Source organism: Monopterus albus, unplaced genomic scaffold (assembly GCF_001952655.1).
Source record: "Monopterus albus unplaced genomic scaffold, M_albus_1.0 scaffold14.1, whole genome shotgun sequence".
NCBI classification, from domain to species: domain Eukaryota; kingdom Metazoa; phylum Chordata; class Actinopteri; order Synbranchiformes; family Synbranchidae; genus Monopterus; species Monopterus albus.
In genome coordinates, this window is record NW_018127894.1 from 1106447 (window position 1) to 1123504 (window position 17058).

Sequence of the window (17058 nt, forward strand, 5' to 3'; positions counted from 1 at the left end):
AGTACTTGGGATTACATTACAAAAGCCAGGCCAGCTTCACCGCTTCAGATCTATGTCGGGGTTAAAACTGTCACTCTGCTGTCCAAGGTCAGCATGCTTTCAAAGTATCTGGTCTGGAAATCATCATGGTTATTGGGAGTGAAACTGACTGTTCTTAAATACCCTGACTTACTGGACAAGGGAGCACAAGCAGGAAAAACAGGAACAGATGCATGGCCAGAGTATAGAGCAGTAGCTCATGAAATTTAGATCATTGGACATTATGAAATAAACAAAGTGATTAATCCTAACCAGCTGCAAGATTAATGAAATCTTAAAGCAAGAGCCAAACCCCTTTAACATTAAAAAAAAAAAAAAAAAATCCTCCAACATTCCAAGCAGCCTCCTTCCTCTTGTGGCAGCTGCATGTTTCCTGGCTGACCTGTGACCTCTGATCCCTCTCTGTCTGTCCATCTCCATGTTATTATAGGCTGAGGGCGAAGTGGCATCTCTGAACCGCAGGATCCAGCTGGTGGAGGAGGAGTTGGACCGTGCCCAGGAGAGACTGTCCACAGCCCTGCAGAAATTAGAGGAGACTGAGAAGGCTGTGGACGAGAGTGAAAGGTGACAATTTATCACTTGAGTTTAAGAGTTCTTATATTTAAAAATAATAATAATAAAATCACTGTATATAGTGAAAATCACTATTAGTAATTTAGATGTAGCATCAGATATAAGATTGGAAAATGATGGTTGTGGAAGTCATAAATCAGATATACTGGTTAACATTTTAGCACTTTGTCAAAGTTCTCCACTATCCACAGTCACTCAGACAAATTTTCCTTATCCGTTTAAATCTGTTTATCAATTATGTTTTAATGAATCACTTAATTGTTTAGTCAGTAAAACATTAGAAAATGGTGACGATGCCAACTATAGTTCCTAGAGTGTAATGCATGTGTGAAGTCTGTAATGCTGCTTTGTGTTGCTTCAGTAATGTCAGCAACATTGTGGTGTCTCTGTGGACTTGTTGAGCTATACTGTGTGTGTCTTTTTTTGTCTTTAGAGGCATGAAGGTGATTGAGAACAGAGCCATGAAAGATGAGGAGAAGATGGAGATTCAGGAGATCCAGCTAAAAGAAGCCAAGCACATCGCTGAGGACTCTGACCGTAAATATGATGAGGTACGGACTCGGAGGTTGCCTTTCAGTTTTCAGCTTAACGATGAACTTGATGTAATGTTTGTCTCTGCTCAACTGTGATTTTATGTCAGGTTGCCCGTAAACTGGTAATCATTGAGGGTGAGCTGGAGAGAGCAGAGGAGAGGGCAGAAATTTCAGAACTGTAAGTACAAATACGTGATATGCATGCTTGCACATATTATTCAGTTTTTCAAGAAAACATATTTAAAAATGAACTTCTGTTTCTTTATTCATAAAGTAAATGTGCTGACCTGGAAGAGGAGCTAAAGAATGTTACCAACAACCTCAAGTCTTTAGAGGCTCAGTCTGATAAGGTAGGTGCTCTGTTTGGTACAACAACTCTGCACTCCTCCTTGTCCAACAGAGCACTGAGTGCCTTGCTCAGGAGCATTTAGATGCTTTATAGATTTGCTATATTTAGAGAAAGTGTTAACCATTAAATTCACCTGCTTATATTTCCCAGTCCTGTCTAGAATGCGCTACTCAAATGTCATCCTAATACATTTACAACAATGATGCTGAGTATGAGTATGAAATTGTGAAATAAGCAATTTTCAGGAATAAAAACACTGAGATCTTGCTAGTAAAATTGTTTTCTCTGTAGTACTCTGCGAAGGAAGACAAATATGAGGAGGAGATTAAAGTCCTTACTGACAGACTCAAGGAGGTAAGTTCACATCTGCTCAAGCTATATTCTCAAAAACCAAGCTGTGTTTGGATGATTAATATGTTTGTTTCCTTTTCAAAGGCGGAAACTCGTGCAGAATTTGCAGAGAGGACAGTGGCTAAGCTGGAAAAGACCATAGATGACTTGGAAGGTACACACATCATTTTAATTCTTTTCTCAATCAAGTGATCTTTACTTGGTCTTCATTCAAGCTTTGTTAAAATCTTTCTTCTTAATCTTTTTCCTTAATTTCTGTCTTTCTCCTCCTGTATTCCCCCACACGATCTGCAAAATTCTGCATTTTCCTCTGAACCTCCTCCACCCGTTTCCTCTCTGCCCTTTGACCTGCAGACGAACTGTACAATCAGAAGCTGAAGTTCAAGGGTATCAATGAGGAGCTGGATCATGCTCTCACTGATATGACCAGCTTGTAAACTTTGAAAATGTTTTCTCTACTTTTTCTTCTTTTCTCCAGTTGCTCCCTCTGCTTCTGCACTTTTTCTGTTAAAGTAAAGCTCAATAAAAATATTTCTATTTTGTCTTGTCTTCTGTCTTTTCAATTAAGCCTGCTTTTCACCACTCCACTGCTGTAATTTTCCTTAATTAAGACTCAGAGTTACATTTACATTTTATGCCTTAGCTATAGAGTCATTTGTACAGTTATTCAGTACATAGTGTCTGTAATTCTTGGCCAGAACCAGAAAGCCAAATTTGTAGGTTCACATATTGTACACAGTCATTGTACTTTTGCTTTGCCTTCTCTAAAACAAACCATATTTTACTGGCTTATTTCTATGTTACAAACTGACATGGCCATTGCATTTTATGTCTATTGCTACTTTTTATTGCAGAGAGCCTATCACACGCAAAAGAGGAAAACATAGAAATGCACCAAGTCCTGGACCAAACACTGCAGGAGCTCAGTAGCTTATAAAGTGCCAAGAAGAACATCAAACAATAAAAATTATTTTGTAAAACTTATTTTCTACAAGACACCCATTCTCTGTGATTTCACTCTTGTTTGTAGTTGTTAAAACACATGTACCCATTTCATATATTTATGGTTGTTTTGTTTCTTTTCCTTTTTTCAAAATGGTTTTGGTTCCATGGTGATTTTAGTTTCTGTGCTTAAAATTGTGACAAATATCAAACTCTGAGCACAAATAAAACTGATGATAAAAGTGAGTTTTATGTGGTATGTGGACTAGAAATGTGTTTGTCCCTCAGGCAGTTTGAACACAAACTGTAACAGGAGAAAGATTCAGCTAAATTTACACACACTTAACATGCACAGTGTTTTCTGTGTGTGCTGTGAATTCCTCAAAACAAACTGGTGATGTAGCTTAGCTGCTCATCCTTTGGCACCACAACAGTAACGTCACTAAGTACTCAGTGGGACATGAGGTAAGACTTTGTCAGACATTGTTGTGAGCTATTGCATATGAGAAATTATGTATCACCTTTAGGCTATTTGTTGTCTGTTTCGCAAAAAGCATAATAACTACCCAATGAAGTTAATATTTCTGTCAGAGAAGTAGTGTAGTTGAACTATATAGACCCATAAAATCAAAATACTAAATGAAGCGTAGCTCAAATTTGTAGTTAAGTGTAATCCTGGTACTTTATCTCACAAAACGCCCACTGTCAGTTAATTCCGGGCCAGTAGGGGGCGGTATTTCTACACATACACAGCTCCGCTACCCCGGGCGGGATTTCCGCAATTATATCAAGTATGGCGAAGACATACGACTATTTGTTTAAATTACTGCTAATTGGAGACTCTGGTGTTGGGAAGACCTGTGTCCTTTTCAGGTTTTCAGAAGACGCCTTCAACTCAACGTTTATCTCAACTATAGGTATAGTTTTGTTGATGTAAACTGTGTGCCTCTGTTTACAATACGACAATGGCATGTCTCCTAGGCGCGGTCTATTTGCTGGAATGCTTGCTCTTGCTAAGGCTGGAAGTCGTTTCTCTTTGTCATTAATAAAGAACATGTTACCGTTTTCAAATGTCAGTAGTATAATTAACTTGTTAATAAAAGATGGCAAGCGGGAACACCTGTGGCACATGTACTAATAGAAAAGTTCGTGTTGTATTTTAAACTCTTGTCGGGTGACTCTCCTGCAAGCTAGCATTAGCCGTTAGCCTAATAATTGTAACATTCGCCCTTAGTCACTACCTTCCCTGGGAAGACACCGGAAAGACTTAAATATGGAATGTATTAGCTGCTTGAATTAAGCTCTATAAAAGCGCACATATCGATACCGTCTACTGTGACACGAAGGAGAGGTGCCGCTAATTTCTAGCTCATAAATGTCGATTTTGTGACCTTTTTTTGTGCTCCACTTAGCCAGCCGGCTAACGTTGAGTGATATGCAGGATCCCTCTTTATTCCTACAGGCATTGATTTCAAGATTAGGACAATAGAGCTTGATGGGAAGAAGATAAAGTTACAGATATGGTAAGTTGAAAACCTTCATTGCTGGACATGTAATTTAATGCATTGTCAATAGTATTGGAGTATAAGAAGTATGGGTGACACATGCTAACGTTAGTGAAAGTAAAGCTCCTTACAGATGTATGGGTTCCTTAACACGCCTTAAGGCTAACTTTAGTCTTCCTTAGTAGTTTGAATTGCTTTAAAATTAAATGCAAAGGTTCTTAATTGCAACTTTAGTTCACTTTATTTCACTCGTATCTGTATTTTTGTTTTCCTTCGGCTGCAAGATCACAGGTTAATCAAATTCATCGTCTTCAGGCTTGACACTAACTTCTAATAAAGACGAGATGTCACAGTTCTGGTGAATCTTTTTTTTTCCAGGGATACCGCTGGCCAGGAGCGCTTCCGAACAATCACAACAGCCTACTACAGAGGAGCAATGGTGAGTTTCTTTATGGATTGAGAGACAAATGTTACATAAATCCACTTTCCTAAGAAGCCACATCTCTGGAGCTCTATTAATCTCAAGACATTTAATTTACTATTCTATGCAGGGCATCATGCTCGTCTATGACATCACCAACGAGAAGTCTTTTGATAATATCAAGAACTGGATAAGGAACATAGAAGAGGTATTTATCTAACCTGCTTTATGTGCTTGTGATGTCTTCGGATACTTGATAAGCACATTGTGGAATGTTGTTTTTAATTTTAATTTTTATATAATTTCTCCTATTAAAATTTCAAGCATGCATCATCTGATGTTGAGAAGATGGTCCTTGGCAACAAGTGTGACATCAATGAGAAGCGGCAAGTGTCCAAAGAGAGGGGGGAGAAGGTGAGAAGTTTGTTGAAGTTAAAATATTTTATTGTAAGAGGTTTATATTTGAGTGTTGATATTGGTATAACTTGAGAAACGCATCAACTGACCTAACATGTAGCCTTTTGTAATTTCTTCCATTTCTCTTTCAGCTTGCATTAGAGTATGGAATCAAGTTCATGGAGACCAGTGCAAAGGCCAACATCAATGTGGAAAATGTAAGTACCATTCTTCTTCAGTTTAGTGTGCTTCTTAGATGTATCACAAATGTGATGTGATGGTGTGTATTTGTTCTGGTTCACAGGCATTTTTAACACTCGCTAGAGACATCAAATTGAAAATGGACACAAAATTGGTAAGATGAGCTCTTTAATATGACAGATTCTTGAAGATTTTATTGTGCACAGTGTTTTTAACATTTCCAAATTTCTGAAAAATAATAGCCAGGAGCCTCTGGTTGTGGAAAATAAATGAAGATTTACAATATGAAAGCAACCATTGAGCCAACATTACAGAGCCGTGACATGTTTGTTGTTTTGCTGCAGGACGGCAACATGCCACAGGGGAGCAGTCATGGTGTCAAGATCTCAGAGCCTCAGAAAAAGATCAGCTTCTTCCGCTGTAGCCTACTCTGAGGACCGAGCGCTCTGAGCTGCCAGCTGGCTGGACATAAATGGACTGTGCTTGCTCTCAGCACTTCCACCCCTTTCCCTCTTTCTCCCAAACCAATTGCCTGTCCTCCCACAGAAACCATTACACTCCCAGTAAATGGAGGACTTTCCCTCCTCCCTTCCACTTCTGAAAGCTTCCAGTGGTGCATCTCTTCCACTTTTTTAAGATCTTTTGTCTTCATGGGTCAGACCTCATGACTGGTGAAGGACTCAGCCTGGAGCATTGTCCACATGTTCCATTTTACACAAAGGCACACTCATACTTCTGATGTTAATCTCTTTTTTTTTTTCCTGTGCGTTCATATTACATACAGCTGGTAGAACAACCATGAAGGAGAACACATTTAATTTCAAGGTTTGGGGATTATAAATACAAAGGTAATATTTAGATCTATTTTTTTAGTGCTTTTTCTTTTTTTATGTGATAAATGCCATCCAGAGACTGATAGGCTTGAAATCCAGTGAAACAGAACTGCGCATGCTTTCGTTACATTTCAGCAGGTAAGAGCCTTATTAAGCATAATGACGTCAAGGGTCAGAAAGGAATTGCTCTGAAAGGTTTTCCATTTTAGTTCACGTATTTGGTAATGTGTCTAGTTCTCAGTGGGCATTTCTTGTGACTAAAAATTTGTTTCATCGTTATACATGGCCTCCGGCTTTTCTCAGCCTTTCTTGAAAAGCTTTTAAGACAGTTTGGCAGCACAAAACCTAAAGATGCAATCCAGATGTCTACATGTGTATGTCAGGTTGTGCTGTCAGATTATCAGCAGGACTCTGGTGAGGTGAATTGTTTCTGCTTAAGCTTTCTCTGGTGTTCTAACTTGCAAGAAAGTGTTGTATGTGCAGTGTTTTTGAGTACGCTGTGTGAACCGGAAAATGGAACATAGCCAGAGGTACTTCCACAGTTAAGCACGTTAAAATTGTGATTTTGGCAGAAGCAATTTTGTTCAATCTTTGGTATGTAAAATAGTGAAAAATCCCTCAAAGTCCAAGGTGACGTCTTCTGATGTCTTTTTGTCTGACCAACAGACCAAACACTTTTAGCTCACTATCACATAAGAGGAAGCAAAGTGGCAAATCCTCACATTTGATAAGCTTGAACTAGAAAATATTTAGTTTTGCTTGAATAATTAAAGCCATTAATCAGTTATCACAATACATGGTTTAGCAATTTATTGACATGAAGGTTTTGCAGCGGCTATGACTTGCTCTCAAGCTAAATGACGTCTCTGGGTATTTGAGTAACGGTTAAAATCGTTCTTGAGGTTTCACACTGTAAGCCCCTCCTCCTGCTATCCAGACAGCTCTCCTTGCACTTTACTAGTAACCTGTGCTTTGTGTGTGGTCTGTGCCAAACAATAGTTTTGGAATATAATAACTTAGTTGAAAAGTTTTGATCTAACAAGTCTTGTTAATATTATTGGCATAATTCCTGCACCTACTTTTGAAAGACTTGATGCCTTTTGCTATTTCACTGCTAGTGATCCACTGTTGTGGCATTAGTTTGATGCATTGACTGGGTAAATTATGGATGCCATGACAGCTGACAGAGGCAAAGCCACAGTGAGTTGCTCACCCCCTGGTGGCTGGTTGCAGTATAGGTCATAAATTCTGCCCTCTCTGAACTAAGTACAAACCCAAAAGGTTTTCCCATAGGTCACTTCTGTGGTTTTTGGTAGATATTATCATGCTGATGTGTGTACAAGTGGTCATTTTTCTAGTGGGGTTACTTTTATTTTATGATATAAAAAATGGGTGTGTTTCGGCTGATTTGACAGCTTTGATTGGCAGTCGTATGCTGTCACTCCACTTCTGGTAACTACTGCACAGAATTGGCTTGCAAAATGCCAAGATGGCTGCCTCCGTATTCAACTAATTTTAGCTTTGCTTTTGTATAGTGGAGGGAAGTGGTGATGCGTCATCCATAGTTACACAGTCAATGGTTTGCTGAAAAACATTGCCATAACCTACTTTAGCTATATATAGTTATAAAATAATTTGTAATCTTTATGCTACTGCCCTGCCAAGCTGTAGTTTAAACGTGATATTTCCTCAGCTTACATGAAAGCGGCCTTGGCCTGTTACTATTAGTGTGCATTTTCTTGTGCATTTGTTTCATTGGAGCCCTCTACTTTGACGGCTAGGTGGCGTCAGAGGCACAGTATGGACCAAGTGACCATCCAAGCTCAAATTTTAACCAGTATTTTATTAAGGCCATGAGCCACAGTTAACTAGACCTGTATGAAGTATTTTCTACTTGCATTTAATATGCTGTTGAGTGTAGGTTTGTTTCCTCTGTTACTCGCGCTTCATTCCTACATTTATCGCTCGTCTGAAAATCAAGCTCCAATATGCACAACATCGAGAGAGGATATGTTTCTGCTTGGCTGCACCTTTTTAATATTGAATCATTTGGGACCTCATGACCAACACAACCGTTTGTCTTAACTGTTAAAGCTCATTTCTCTCCTAGGTGGAGCGCACTGAATCTTGGACCTGTACTTCATTGTGTAATGTAGTTTTCAGACATGCGTGTAGACCTGTACAGTTAAAAGTATGGGGTTTTCTTTTTTTGTTTTGTCTTCACTGAGCCAAAAACAGAACATGCTCTGTTTATAGAAAATGGCATTCCTACATCAATGCAAGTAAAACTGATCATGAATGAAGTCAGGGTGTTATAATGTGGAGATAGTGTTTTCTCATTGGAGTGATACTGTAGCTTTAAGTCATACACAGAAAATTAGGGAGCAGACTTTTTTGTCTCATTTTCCACTTTGATTTTATTTTTTCTTAAAACTATCATGTCAAAATATACTGTACACCCATTTATATAGCCTTATTTTCTTTCCATCTGTTGTGTAGTGCACTGGGAGAATAATACATTTTAGAAAAACATTGTAAACAAGTCACTTTGGGGAAAAAAAGGTCTACTTAAACTGTACTGTACTTTCTAAACACATGTAAATGTATCTACAGAATGTAGATATGTGTGCTTTTGATTTAATAAAATAAGAGATAAAACACATTATTACAATATCCATTTTTCTTATTGGCTGGCAGGCCGAAGAAACCTCACGCCGTTTTCCCACAGTGGAACTTGATTGCTTTCATAACAACTGCTTCTCCCTTTATTGGCCCTTAAGGAATATTCTGGCATGTGTTTTGTTTGTAACTAATCTGCCTTAGATACAAAACAAAATTCAGCTGTTGATCATAACTAATGAGCCTTGTCTTAACAAATTAGCTGATGCTTCCACATGATGACAGACCTGCAGTCCACACCATGACTGGTGTTATTCCCGAGGCCACAATATTAATATATTAGTGCAAGGCAAACAAACTAAAGCAGTTCTACATTGGCTCAATTTCCAAAAGTTTTCCACAACATTTAGTTTCTTCTGTGCAATGCAATATTTCTCACTTTTCTTACAAGTATGCTCAGTATGCACACAGCATTTTTTTTTTTCCATTTCAAAATAAATTTACAGCGCAGTAAAGTGGTGACATCGCAGCAGAAGCATGCAGAGGATGGATACAGCACATCAGATACCGTAGTTCTCCCCCTGCTATTTTGCCAGGGAAAACATCAGGTGTGAGGTGGATAAAAATCTGTGGCCAAACAGATCAGATCAAATCTATGGCTCTTTTTGGTTACAGTTTTTATTTTATAAACAAAATAAAACAAATAAGCAAAAGCATTCACATGATCTGCTAGTAGTTAATGGTGGAGATGTCAGGATTTCAATGCTTTTTATTATCAGTCCATCCTTAGGTGTTACTAAAATGAATACACTCACACGATTGCTTCATTTGCTTATATCCTTATGTGGAAAGTGCTGTGAACAGAAATGAGAACAGTCTGGGTTTAATTTTCTCTTTAGCAGGACAAGGCCGAGCAATGAAACTAGATGCACGTTGTATCATTAGTACATAAAATGTTAAATTAATGTGTTGTGTATTGTAGGTAGGTGGGTTTACTCTTTTTCATATCCTGTGGTTAGTGGTTACCCCTGGCTTACCTGAGGAAGTCTGGTGCTCGGACAATCATGTGCTGGAAGTCTTCCAGTGACAGACGTCCATCGTTGTCCAGGTCGGCTTCATCGATCACCTTCTCACACACCATCCTCACCTCATCCTCTGTCAGCTCGTTACGGGTCAGTTTGTTCAGCGTCTTCTCCAGGTCTGACTTACAGATGAAGTCATCGTTGTTAAAATCTTGCAAAAGTTGGAAAACAAGAACATACCTAAAGGTGAAGTGGTTAGTCCATTAAATTTCACAGCTTTTTTCATTATGAGGTCAGTTAATTTCAACAAAATCATCAGATTCACTACTTATTGCTTCTCAAATGTGAGTGTCAGTTGGCTTTCGGAAATGATTATTTAGGCTGGTATTACATGGACAAAATGATTTAATAAACAGATTAATAAGAGCAAACCTGTTAGTTGGAGCAGTAGAGCTATCGTTAATATGTTCTGAATTAATTCCCAATTAGGGTCACATGTTTCTGCAGCTATTTTATATACAGTGTATTCAGATTGGGCCAAAATTACACAAACTCTGTTTTTCCATTATTTTCTTGTCAAGATGGAAACTAAACAATGATTTTATCATACTAGTATAGCAATACATGCTTAAAGCATTCATTAAACATATTCATTAAGTCTACACATTCACCTAACACATCCAGTCCTTAATTGGGAAGGTCATTTACCTACCTATTTTCATTATAATGCTACTTTCTCTTACAGTTTATCATCCTTTTCCTTGACCCTTGACCAAGTTGATGTGTATGTAACTTCTTCATCTGTCAGCGAATGTTATTTAGACAGGACAATGGTGCTGACACGATCTGGGCTTTGGCAAGCTCTTTGTTTCTATAATGGGTTGGTTAATCATTTATATAACCTTCCATGCACCATCTGTCATGCTCAAAGCTTCACAACCCTTCACTTTTCATGCTCCATTATCATAGAGTATTGTTGCACCTATGTATGATTCCCATATTTCATATACTGCTTTATTTATTTAAAGGAAACAAATGTGGTTAATTTCAAGCATTATTATTATTATTTACATATAGAGGGACCCCAAATGACGAGAAAGGAAAGCCAACCAAACACAAGGAAAATTGAAACTCCTTGATATGATTTTAAAAAAAAAAGGAAAACTACCACTTCTTCAGATATTTTACCATATATTTTGAAAGCATAGTAGGCCTTGAGGTCACGCGGCGCCATCTCACTCAGGACTGAAAACATGTCTAAAAAGTCATCCAGTGTCATGTTTCCTTTTCCATCCTCAGAGAAAACCTCAGCAATCCTTTGACGAAATGGGTTGTCCTGGTCAGAGGGGACAAAGCAGTTCTTTGAGTGATTCAGTGCAGTTAATCACCCAGAACTTAGAACTTGAGCGTGTTATGATAGGACTAAATGGACTACTGTGATCCAATCTTATAGTCTGGATATTGCAAGAACGTGTGATTTATTATTGTAGATCTCATGTTCTTGTCTGTTCCAATGAGAAAGCTACAAAACTGACAAGGTTTGGATGAATGATGAAGAGGAAAAGTACAATCTTGACAGTCTCACTCTCACTTTTTCAGTACACGTCAGTGACCAGCTTGTTAACACACCTGTTTACTTTGCTGTAATTGTGTAAAGAGGCATATAATTGATCCAAATGTGCCCAGAGGGACCCACCAGCATTCTTCAAGTTTAAAGGAGTCAGGTAACATATAACCTTTTAAAGAATCCTGTCGATTAGTTGGCCATTAATTATGGATTGGGAACACAGGGAGAGAGCAAGTCTGCAGGGTGTGTGTGGAGCAGCGGGCCTACCTTCAGCTCTGGCATGCTGCCAATCAGCTCATATGGTAACCTCACATCTGGGTGGTTGGTGTAGTCAAGAGGAACAAGCTGCGGTGCCAAATCCCGATAGCGGTAGAAGAGTCTAGTGAAAGGTTTCAAGTATTTACTTTCAATATTGAATTACAAGATATGTATCTTCTGTAATATGTAGTTGTATGTTTGTTGTGTTTGTGTTGGTGGTTAAGAAAAGTTAAGAAACTTGTGCTATTTAGCTGCAGTTTCCAATTTTTTTCTATTGTTGTAAACACACATCATTCAAAAATAATGTTAATTTCAGTACAGTAAAGTTCTCAGAGTGTTTTCATAAAACCAGATTTTAAATGCAGTGTGATCTCAGTGGTTGTCTGCCCCACAGCAGCACAGGACTCCTGGCTCTGTAGTTTACAGTTACAGCTTAGTATTGTGCATAATAGAACAAAATTCAGCTGTTTTGGGTGTGTTACACCAGCAGTGACTAAGGAATAATACGTCATTGTTTTAACCTCTAGAGTCCCTGCGTCCTCATTTCCTGAATAGGGCTGTTGGAGAGGTAGGGTCCACCCTGCTAGAGGTTACTCACTGTATAGACACAAAAACAGTATGCTCACCTGAGAATCTCCTTTCTTGTAAAGTATGTACAGTCCTGCAAATATAAACAGATCATGGCAGGAAAGTGCAGGTTTTACGAAGACCATTAGGATGCAGCTTTTCTTACGGTATGGTGCTTAATTATCTGTTTGATACAATAATACTCTAGTCATTTTAATTGTAAAGTGAAAGTTTGTAAGTGCTGATGTAAAAAAAAAAAAAAAGAAATGTTTTAGCAACAAAATGTGTTTAAGGTATCAAACATAAAAGTGATTGTTATGCAGAATGGTCCCCATTCGTTTTGTTATTATATCACTGACATTGCATTAACATGTAAGCAGTAGTAGCTCCCATCCATCCATTATCTATAGCACTTATTCCTGAATAGGGCTGCAGGGGTCAATCCCAGCTGACACTGGGCGAGAGGTAGGGTCCACCCTGGACAAACTTCCACACACACTCCTACGGGCAATTTAGAGTCACCAGTCAACCTAAGCTGCATGTCTTTGGACTGTGGGAGGAAGCCGGAGCACCTGGAGAGAACCCACACAGGGAGAACATGCAGACTCCACACAAAAAGGCCTCGGGCCGCCCTGGGTTCAAACCCAGAATCTTCGTGCTGTGAGTCGATAGCGCTAACCACCACACCGCTGTCCTAGGACTAACTTTAACTACTTTATTTTTGAGTATTTTAATTTACAACAAAACATAATTTTCTATTAATCTGAAGAGTAACTGTACTGTAGCTCGGAGAAAAATATCATGGAGTGAAAAGTACAGTATTTTACTTGAAAATACTGTGAAGTACTGGTAAGTCAAAATTTTCCATATGTACAGTACTACAGTAAGGTAACTAAGTAGTGTAAATGTCCTTAGTTACGTGCCACCACTGGTCGGATGTACTGATTACATAATTCACATTTTGATAAAAAATGTGTTATTTCACTAACTGAGAACTTTTTTAGAGAATGAACAAAACAAAATACTAAATCAACCAACTGCTTAAGGGAAGCTTTGGCCGGTGCACTATTCTGACTGGGTGCACCCCGTGAGCCTGGTTTTTCTTTTTGATTATAAACAAATGAGCCACAGAACCTCTTTTGTCTGTTTAACCTTGTTTATAGATGCCGGTAGTTAGTATTGATAAGAGAAACACTATTTAATCTGAGTGAAGATAAAGGTCTCGTTTAGAAAGAAACACACTGACACCAACCTGGTAGGCATCTAGCTGCTGTGCTGTAAAGATGGTCTGTTTATTCCCCATGTTTATGCGTGCAAACGCCAAGCCTCAGGTCCATCGCTGCTCCAAACATCAGGTGGTTTTTTTTGGTCTGTGTGGATATATCAGATGTGGAATACTGGAACAAAAAGAAGCCAGAGCCAAAGAAGAGATCAGGTGTCGGGCTGCCACGGGGCCCTTTGGTCCCCATTATAATAGCAGCATTTCATCGTTTTCTCCGTTGTGAATAGCAGCCCCTTTGACAATGAGCGAGGGCTGTCGTCCAGCATCATGTCAAGTGGTATCAACCCCCTTTAGTGCCACTCTATGGCCAACGCCTCGGGCACTGCTCAGATTACACTCTTTAGAGACCGTGTTTTGTAATGGGCAAATATAGTTTTGATAGGAGACAAGTGTTGTTTCAGCTGAGATCGAGGATGTACACTTTCAGTAGATATAATAATCCAGTACAATTTCACATTCAGTTATGAGGTTTAACATATCTCAGAAACTGAAGTTGAAAATGTTGTCACTGCACAAAAAGTGGGTGTAGTAACCAGGACACTAAAATGAAATGTTGTCTATTATCCTGCCATTATAAATAATACTAGTGGACGTACGGTAGGACACATACATGTACTCCATCTTTACCTTTTAACTGGTATGAGTGACATGAATCAGTGGTTCCCAACAAAGGGTGGAGGATGCACGTACAGCACATGTGGCTTTCATGCAGGAAATTTCATGTCCTGACAGGTTAACTGTAACCATCATCTTTCCTGAACCTCATCTAAGTGGATTAACAAGCTTTAGCCATAAAAACAGTATCTCTCCAATCTTATCCATACTACTGAACTACTGAGTAAATGTAGTAACCCTGATGTAAAGGAATTATGATAATGTTTTGCAATACTCAATCACCTTTTTTTATTTTGTGAGAAATTTAAAAACAGCAGGACCACAGGATGTTTTTTGAATTTATCCCCATGTCAGTATGAAGTGATTGTATAAGTAATAATTTAACTGCAGGAAAGAGTTTTATGATTTATCAGAAATAAGCTGGTAACGCTTCTGATGAATCAAATGATTGTAGGTATGAACTGTAGTCATTAGAGAGCAAGCAGTCTTCCAGTTTGGATGTTTTCGGTGGAAATACTGCAGAGATTAGGCAAAATTGTTCTAACAAGTTGTTTATTCATGCAGGACTGCATTTTGTTGAAAGTACAATTTTTACCAAATGCTGTACCAATATTTTATTTTTCTGTCATAATTAGCAACACTGTGGAAATATGTTTTTGAAATTATGTGAAATTTACTCTATAATACTGTTTACAACATTTATTCCAGTTCTATAATTATTCACAACAAAAAACATAAAATATACACTTTTACATCTTTCACATGATATCACTTACAGCACTGCCATATATTATAATTTATTGATATTTACATATAATACAGTGTCACCTGTGTGACTATGGCACATCACCCAGTAGTTGCAGTTATGAAGGGCGTGTGGCCGTCTATGAGCCAAAAGCTGATTTAAATTGTATGTTTGATGAATATCTGTGCATCTCAACGCTGGCAACTAGTTGATGTCAGTGACAGCCACAGCTTCCAGCCACCATGTCATTATATTGTTTCAGTACCACGTTCTCATCATCATCAAAGTAGAGCAAGTTGATGGAGAAGAGCTTGTCAGGTACACAGCACGGCATCTCGATGCCTTTGATCAGTTTCAGGGCGTTGATGATGGACTGAACGGTGGCGTGGTTGGTCGGCCTCATGTTCTGACCCAGGGGGAAGGAGCAGGAGCCTTTGCAGTGGTAGGCATTGTAACCCCTGGGAGAGACAATCCAGCCTGACCAGCCAATCTCCTCAAAGTCAACATACAGGGGCAAGCGCTGGCAGGACATAGAGACCCCTTCCTCCTCGCTGGATTCTAGAGAGCGGGCGCTGCGGGAGGACGGACCTGACATGGGCACCTGGAGTAGGCTGGAAGTGGCTCCACTATCATTTGGGTCTAGAAGAGGCAAGGAGAGCATTTTGATAGAAACACATTGCGTTATATTGCAGTATTTTGTGTCAATCATAGCAGGTCAACAGAATGCACAGTTGAGGTATAGTTTATGTTTTAGGCTCCAGCGGATCCTCTAATGTGAAAGTACCATTTAGGGTCCCTGATATTTCTAAATATTTTCTTTATAAATTGCTCTGATTTTGAAAATGAGTTGATTGAAAAATACATAAATCAGCTTCAGTTTTTTTTTTCAAGAATATGAGACAGGAAATTTTGTTTTAACTGCAACAAACTGGACTAATCTGTATTCCAGTTTGGCTTGATTACTTGAACACACGACTCCCATCAGTGATTACTAAGTACAACATGTACAGAGATGTGCTTATGTTGTTGGTGGCTACATAGAAATTCTTGTCATAAAGCATATAATAGTGATGAGAGGAGAAAGGGGGCGGGGGCCCCATAAGTCTTACCTGTGCCCCTGCTTATCAGCAGTAAGACCACAAATGTCTTTTTCTACTCACTGGATATGACCTTACCAACCAGTTAGAGCTGACACTATTAATAAGTCTCACCTGTTCTTTCAAGAGCAGTAGAGTGGCGGCCATCATCAGTGAAGAGGACCAACATGGGCTGCTTGCTCTGGTGGTGGCTGCGACCTGAAGCAAATCGGATATGTTTCATATCCATCTGGCTTCCTCCCAGGGTCCGAACCACCACATGGAGCCCCAGGTTACTGCCGTCATCTGCCATCCAGGATCGAACCTTTATGGAGAAAGTGACATTAATCAGGTAAAATGAACTCTTTATTGTTTATTTACAGTAGCTGCTTTAAAGAGAAGTGCATAGGCCTGTACTTACAGCCTGTGTGATGGTGAACACTTCCCACCCAGCAGAGTGAACTGGCATGAGTCGAGAAGACAGCAGCTTCTTTTGCTGTGTGTTGTTGATTTTGGCCATGTCCAGCAGCTGAAAAACACTAACCTGGAAGAAACACAATAGTTTAGTAATGTCTAAATATGAGATGGATGAATTTCCATTTATCATACAATTGAGTTGAGCTTTCTGATGTATGGTTCACATACCTGGCAGAAATGGTGTCTGCTGATTGGCAGTGATGCCTGAGGCCGCAGCTTGAACAGATGAAGCTCTGCAGTGAGGATCTTCTCAGTTCTGGCCACCGTGGACAGATTGAACCTAAACTCCACCTGTTCACTGCGCACTGCAGGGGAAATGACATAGTTAGACACCAAAGTAAACGTGACTACCTTTCGTCCTTTACATTAGCCAGTTGACAGCGTAGCTCCGAATCTGATCTTACTTTTGTCAAAGAAACTACGGACAGTATTCCCCTCCAGAAGATAAGGGTCCTTGGTCACACCGTCCACATCAGCGACCGTGTTGTACAGATCAAGCATGTACTGAGGTGGCTGCTTGTGTCCATGGATAGCAGGGGGGTCCTCCATGCCAAAAACCTCCAAAAGTCTCTTAATGGCAGCTGAGCGGACTTTCACTGACTCATTCTCGGGGGCGAAGTGATTCTCCAGGTAGCTGAAGGAAGGCCGTGCAGCCACGGTGCACAGTAAAGTGGCAAAGCTGATCAC

At 39.3% G+C, this 17058-nt stretch overlaps 4 protein-coding genes across 8 annotated transcripts in view; 2 read left to right on the forward strand and 2 right to left on the reverse strand.

Moving 5' to 3' along the window:
* Positions 1 to 3033, forward strand: part of tpm4b (tropomyosin 4b) — a 75355-nt gene extending 72322 nt beyond the window's left edge. For 3 of the 4 annotated variants that reach the window (XM_020591628.1, XM_020591627.1, XM_020591629.1), the window contains 7 exons: positions 470 to 603; positions 1046 to 1163; positions 1253 to 1323; positions 1420 to 1495; positions 1786 to 1848; positions 1930 to 1999; positions 2700 to 3033. In XM_020591628.1, coding sequence (XP_020447284.1) covers positions 470 to 603; positions 1046 to 1163; positions 1253 to 1323; positions 1420 to 1495; positions 1786 to 1848; positions 1930 to 1999; positions 2700 to 2782 — 615 coding nt within the window. In that variant the 3' untranslated portion in view covers positions 2783 to 3033. Of the gene's footprint in view, positions 1 to 469; positions 604 to 1045; positions 1164 to 1252; positions 1324 to 1419; positions 1496 to 1785; positions 1849 to 1929; positions 2000 to 2199; positions 2283 to 2699 lie in introns of those variants that run through there. The other variant, XM_020591630.1, reaches the window with a different exon arrangement.
* A 498-nt stretch (positions 3034 to 3531) lies between these two features.
* On the forward strand, positions 3532 to 8802 carry LOC109955457 (ras-related protein Rab-8A-like). The gene is made up of 8 exons (XM_020591632.1): positions 3532 to 3704; positions 4250 to 4310; positions 4671 to 4731; positions 4844 to 4921; positions 5038 to 5127; positions 5262 to 5327; positions 5414 to 5464; positions 5655 to 8802. Exons 1-8 carry the CDS (start codon positions 3581 to 3583, stop codon positions 5742 to 5744), a joined length of 621 nt encoding a protein of 206 aa, XP_020447288.1. The 5' UTR covers positions 3532 to 3580; the 3' UTR covers positions 5745 to 8802.
* Positions 8803 to 9594: 792 nt separating this feature from the next.
* cib3 (calcium and integrin binding family member 3) lies at positions 9595 to 13479 on the reverse strand. Of its 2 annotated transcripts, XM_020591649.1 has the most exons (6): positions 13429 to 13479; positions 12236 to 12270; positions 11619 to 11730; positions 10973 to 11120; positions 9800 to 9995; positions 9595 to 9616 (listed from the first exon to the last, which is right to left on the reverse strand). In XM_020591649.1, the coding sequence occupies exons 1-6, from the start codon at positions 13477 to 13479 to the stop codon at positions 9595 to 9597; spliced, it is 564 nt and encodes a 187-aa protein (XP_020447305.1). The 2 variants fall into 2 exon arrangements, with proteins under 2 accessions (XP_020447305.1, XP_020447306.1); XM_020591650.1 differs by lacking the exons at positions 11619 to 11730; positions 12236 to 12270.
* A 1303-nt stretch (positions 13480 to 14782) lies between these two features.
* On the reverse strand, positions 14783 to 17058 carry admp (anti-dorsalizing morphogenic protein; the record flags this gene model as incomplete). The annotated part of the gene is made up of 5 exons (XM_020591543.1): positions 14783 to 15457; positions 16030 to 16219; positions 16316 to 16438; positions 16540 to 16676; positions 16776 to 17058. Coding segments are annotated over 5 exons (1158 nt in total), but the record flags the coding sequence as incomplete, so codon positions are not given.

Bases quoted from the DNA above. Each gene is read 5' to 3' on its own strand.
- LOC109955457 (XM_020591632.1), top strand. From the start codon at position 3,581: ATGGCGAAGACATACGACTATTTGTTTAAATTACTGCTAATTGGAGAC. The intron at 5,128-5,261 runs GTGAGAAGTTTG...TTTCTCTTTCAG, and splicing joins CCAAAGAGAGGGGGGAGAAG to CTTGCATTAGAGTATGGAAT. The intron at 5,328-5,413 runs GTAAGTACCATT...TCTGGTTCACAG, and splicing joins CCAACATCAATGTGGAAAAT to GCATTTTTAACACTCGCTAG.
- cib3 (XM_020591649.1), bottom strand. From the start codon at position 13,479: ATGGGGAATAAACAGACCATCTTTACAGCACAGCAGCTAGATGCCTAC. The intron at 12,271-13,428 runs GTTGGTGTCAGT...TTATATTTGCAG, and splicing joins AGCAGCTAGATGCCTACCAG to GACTGTACATACTTTACAAG. The intron at 9,617-9,799 runs GTAAGCCAGGGG...TTCTGTTCACAG, and splicing joins CGAGCACCAGACTTCCTCAG to CACTTTCCACATAAGGATAT.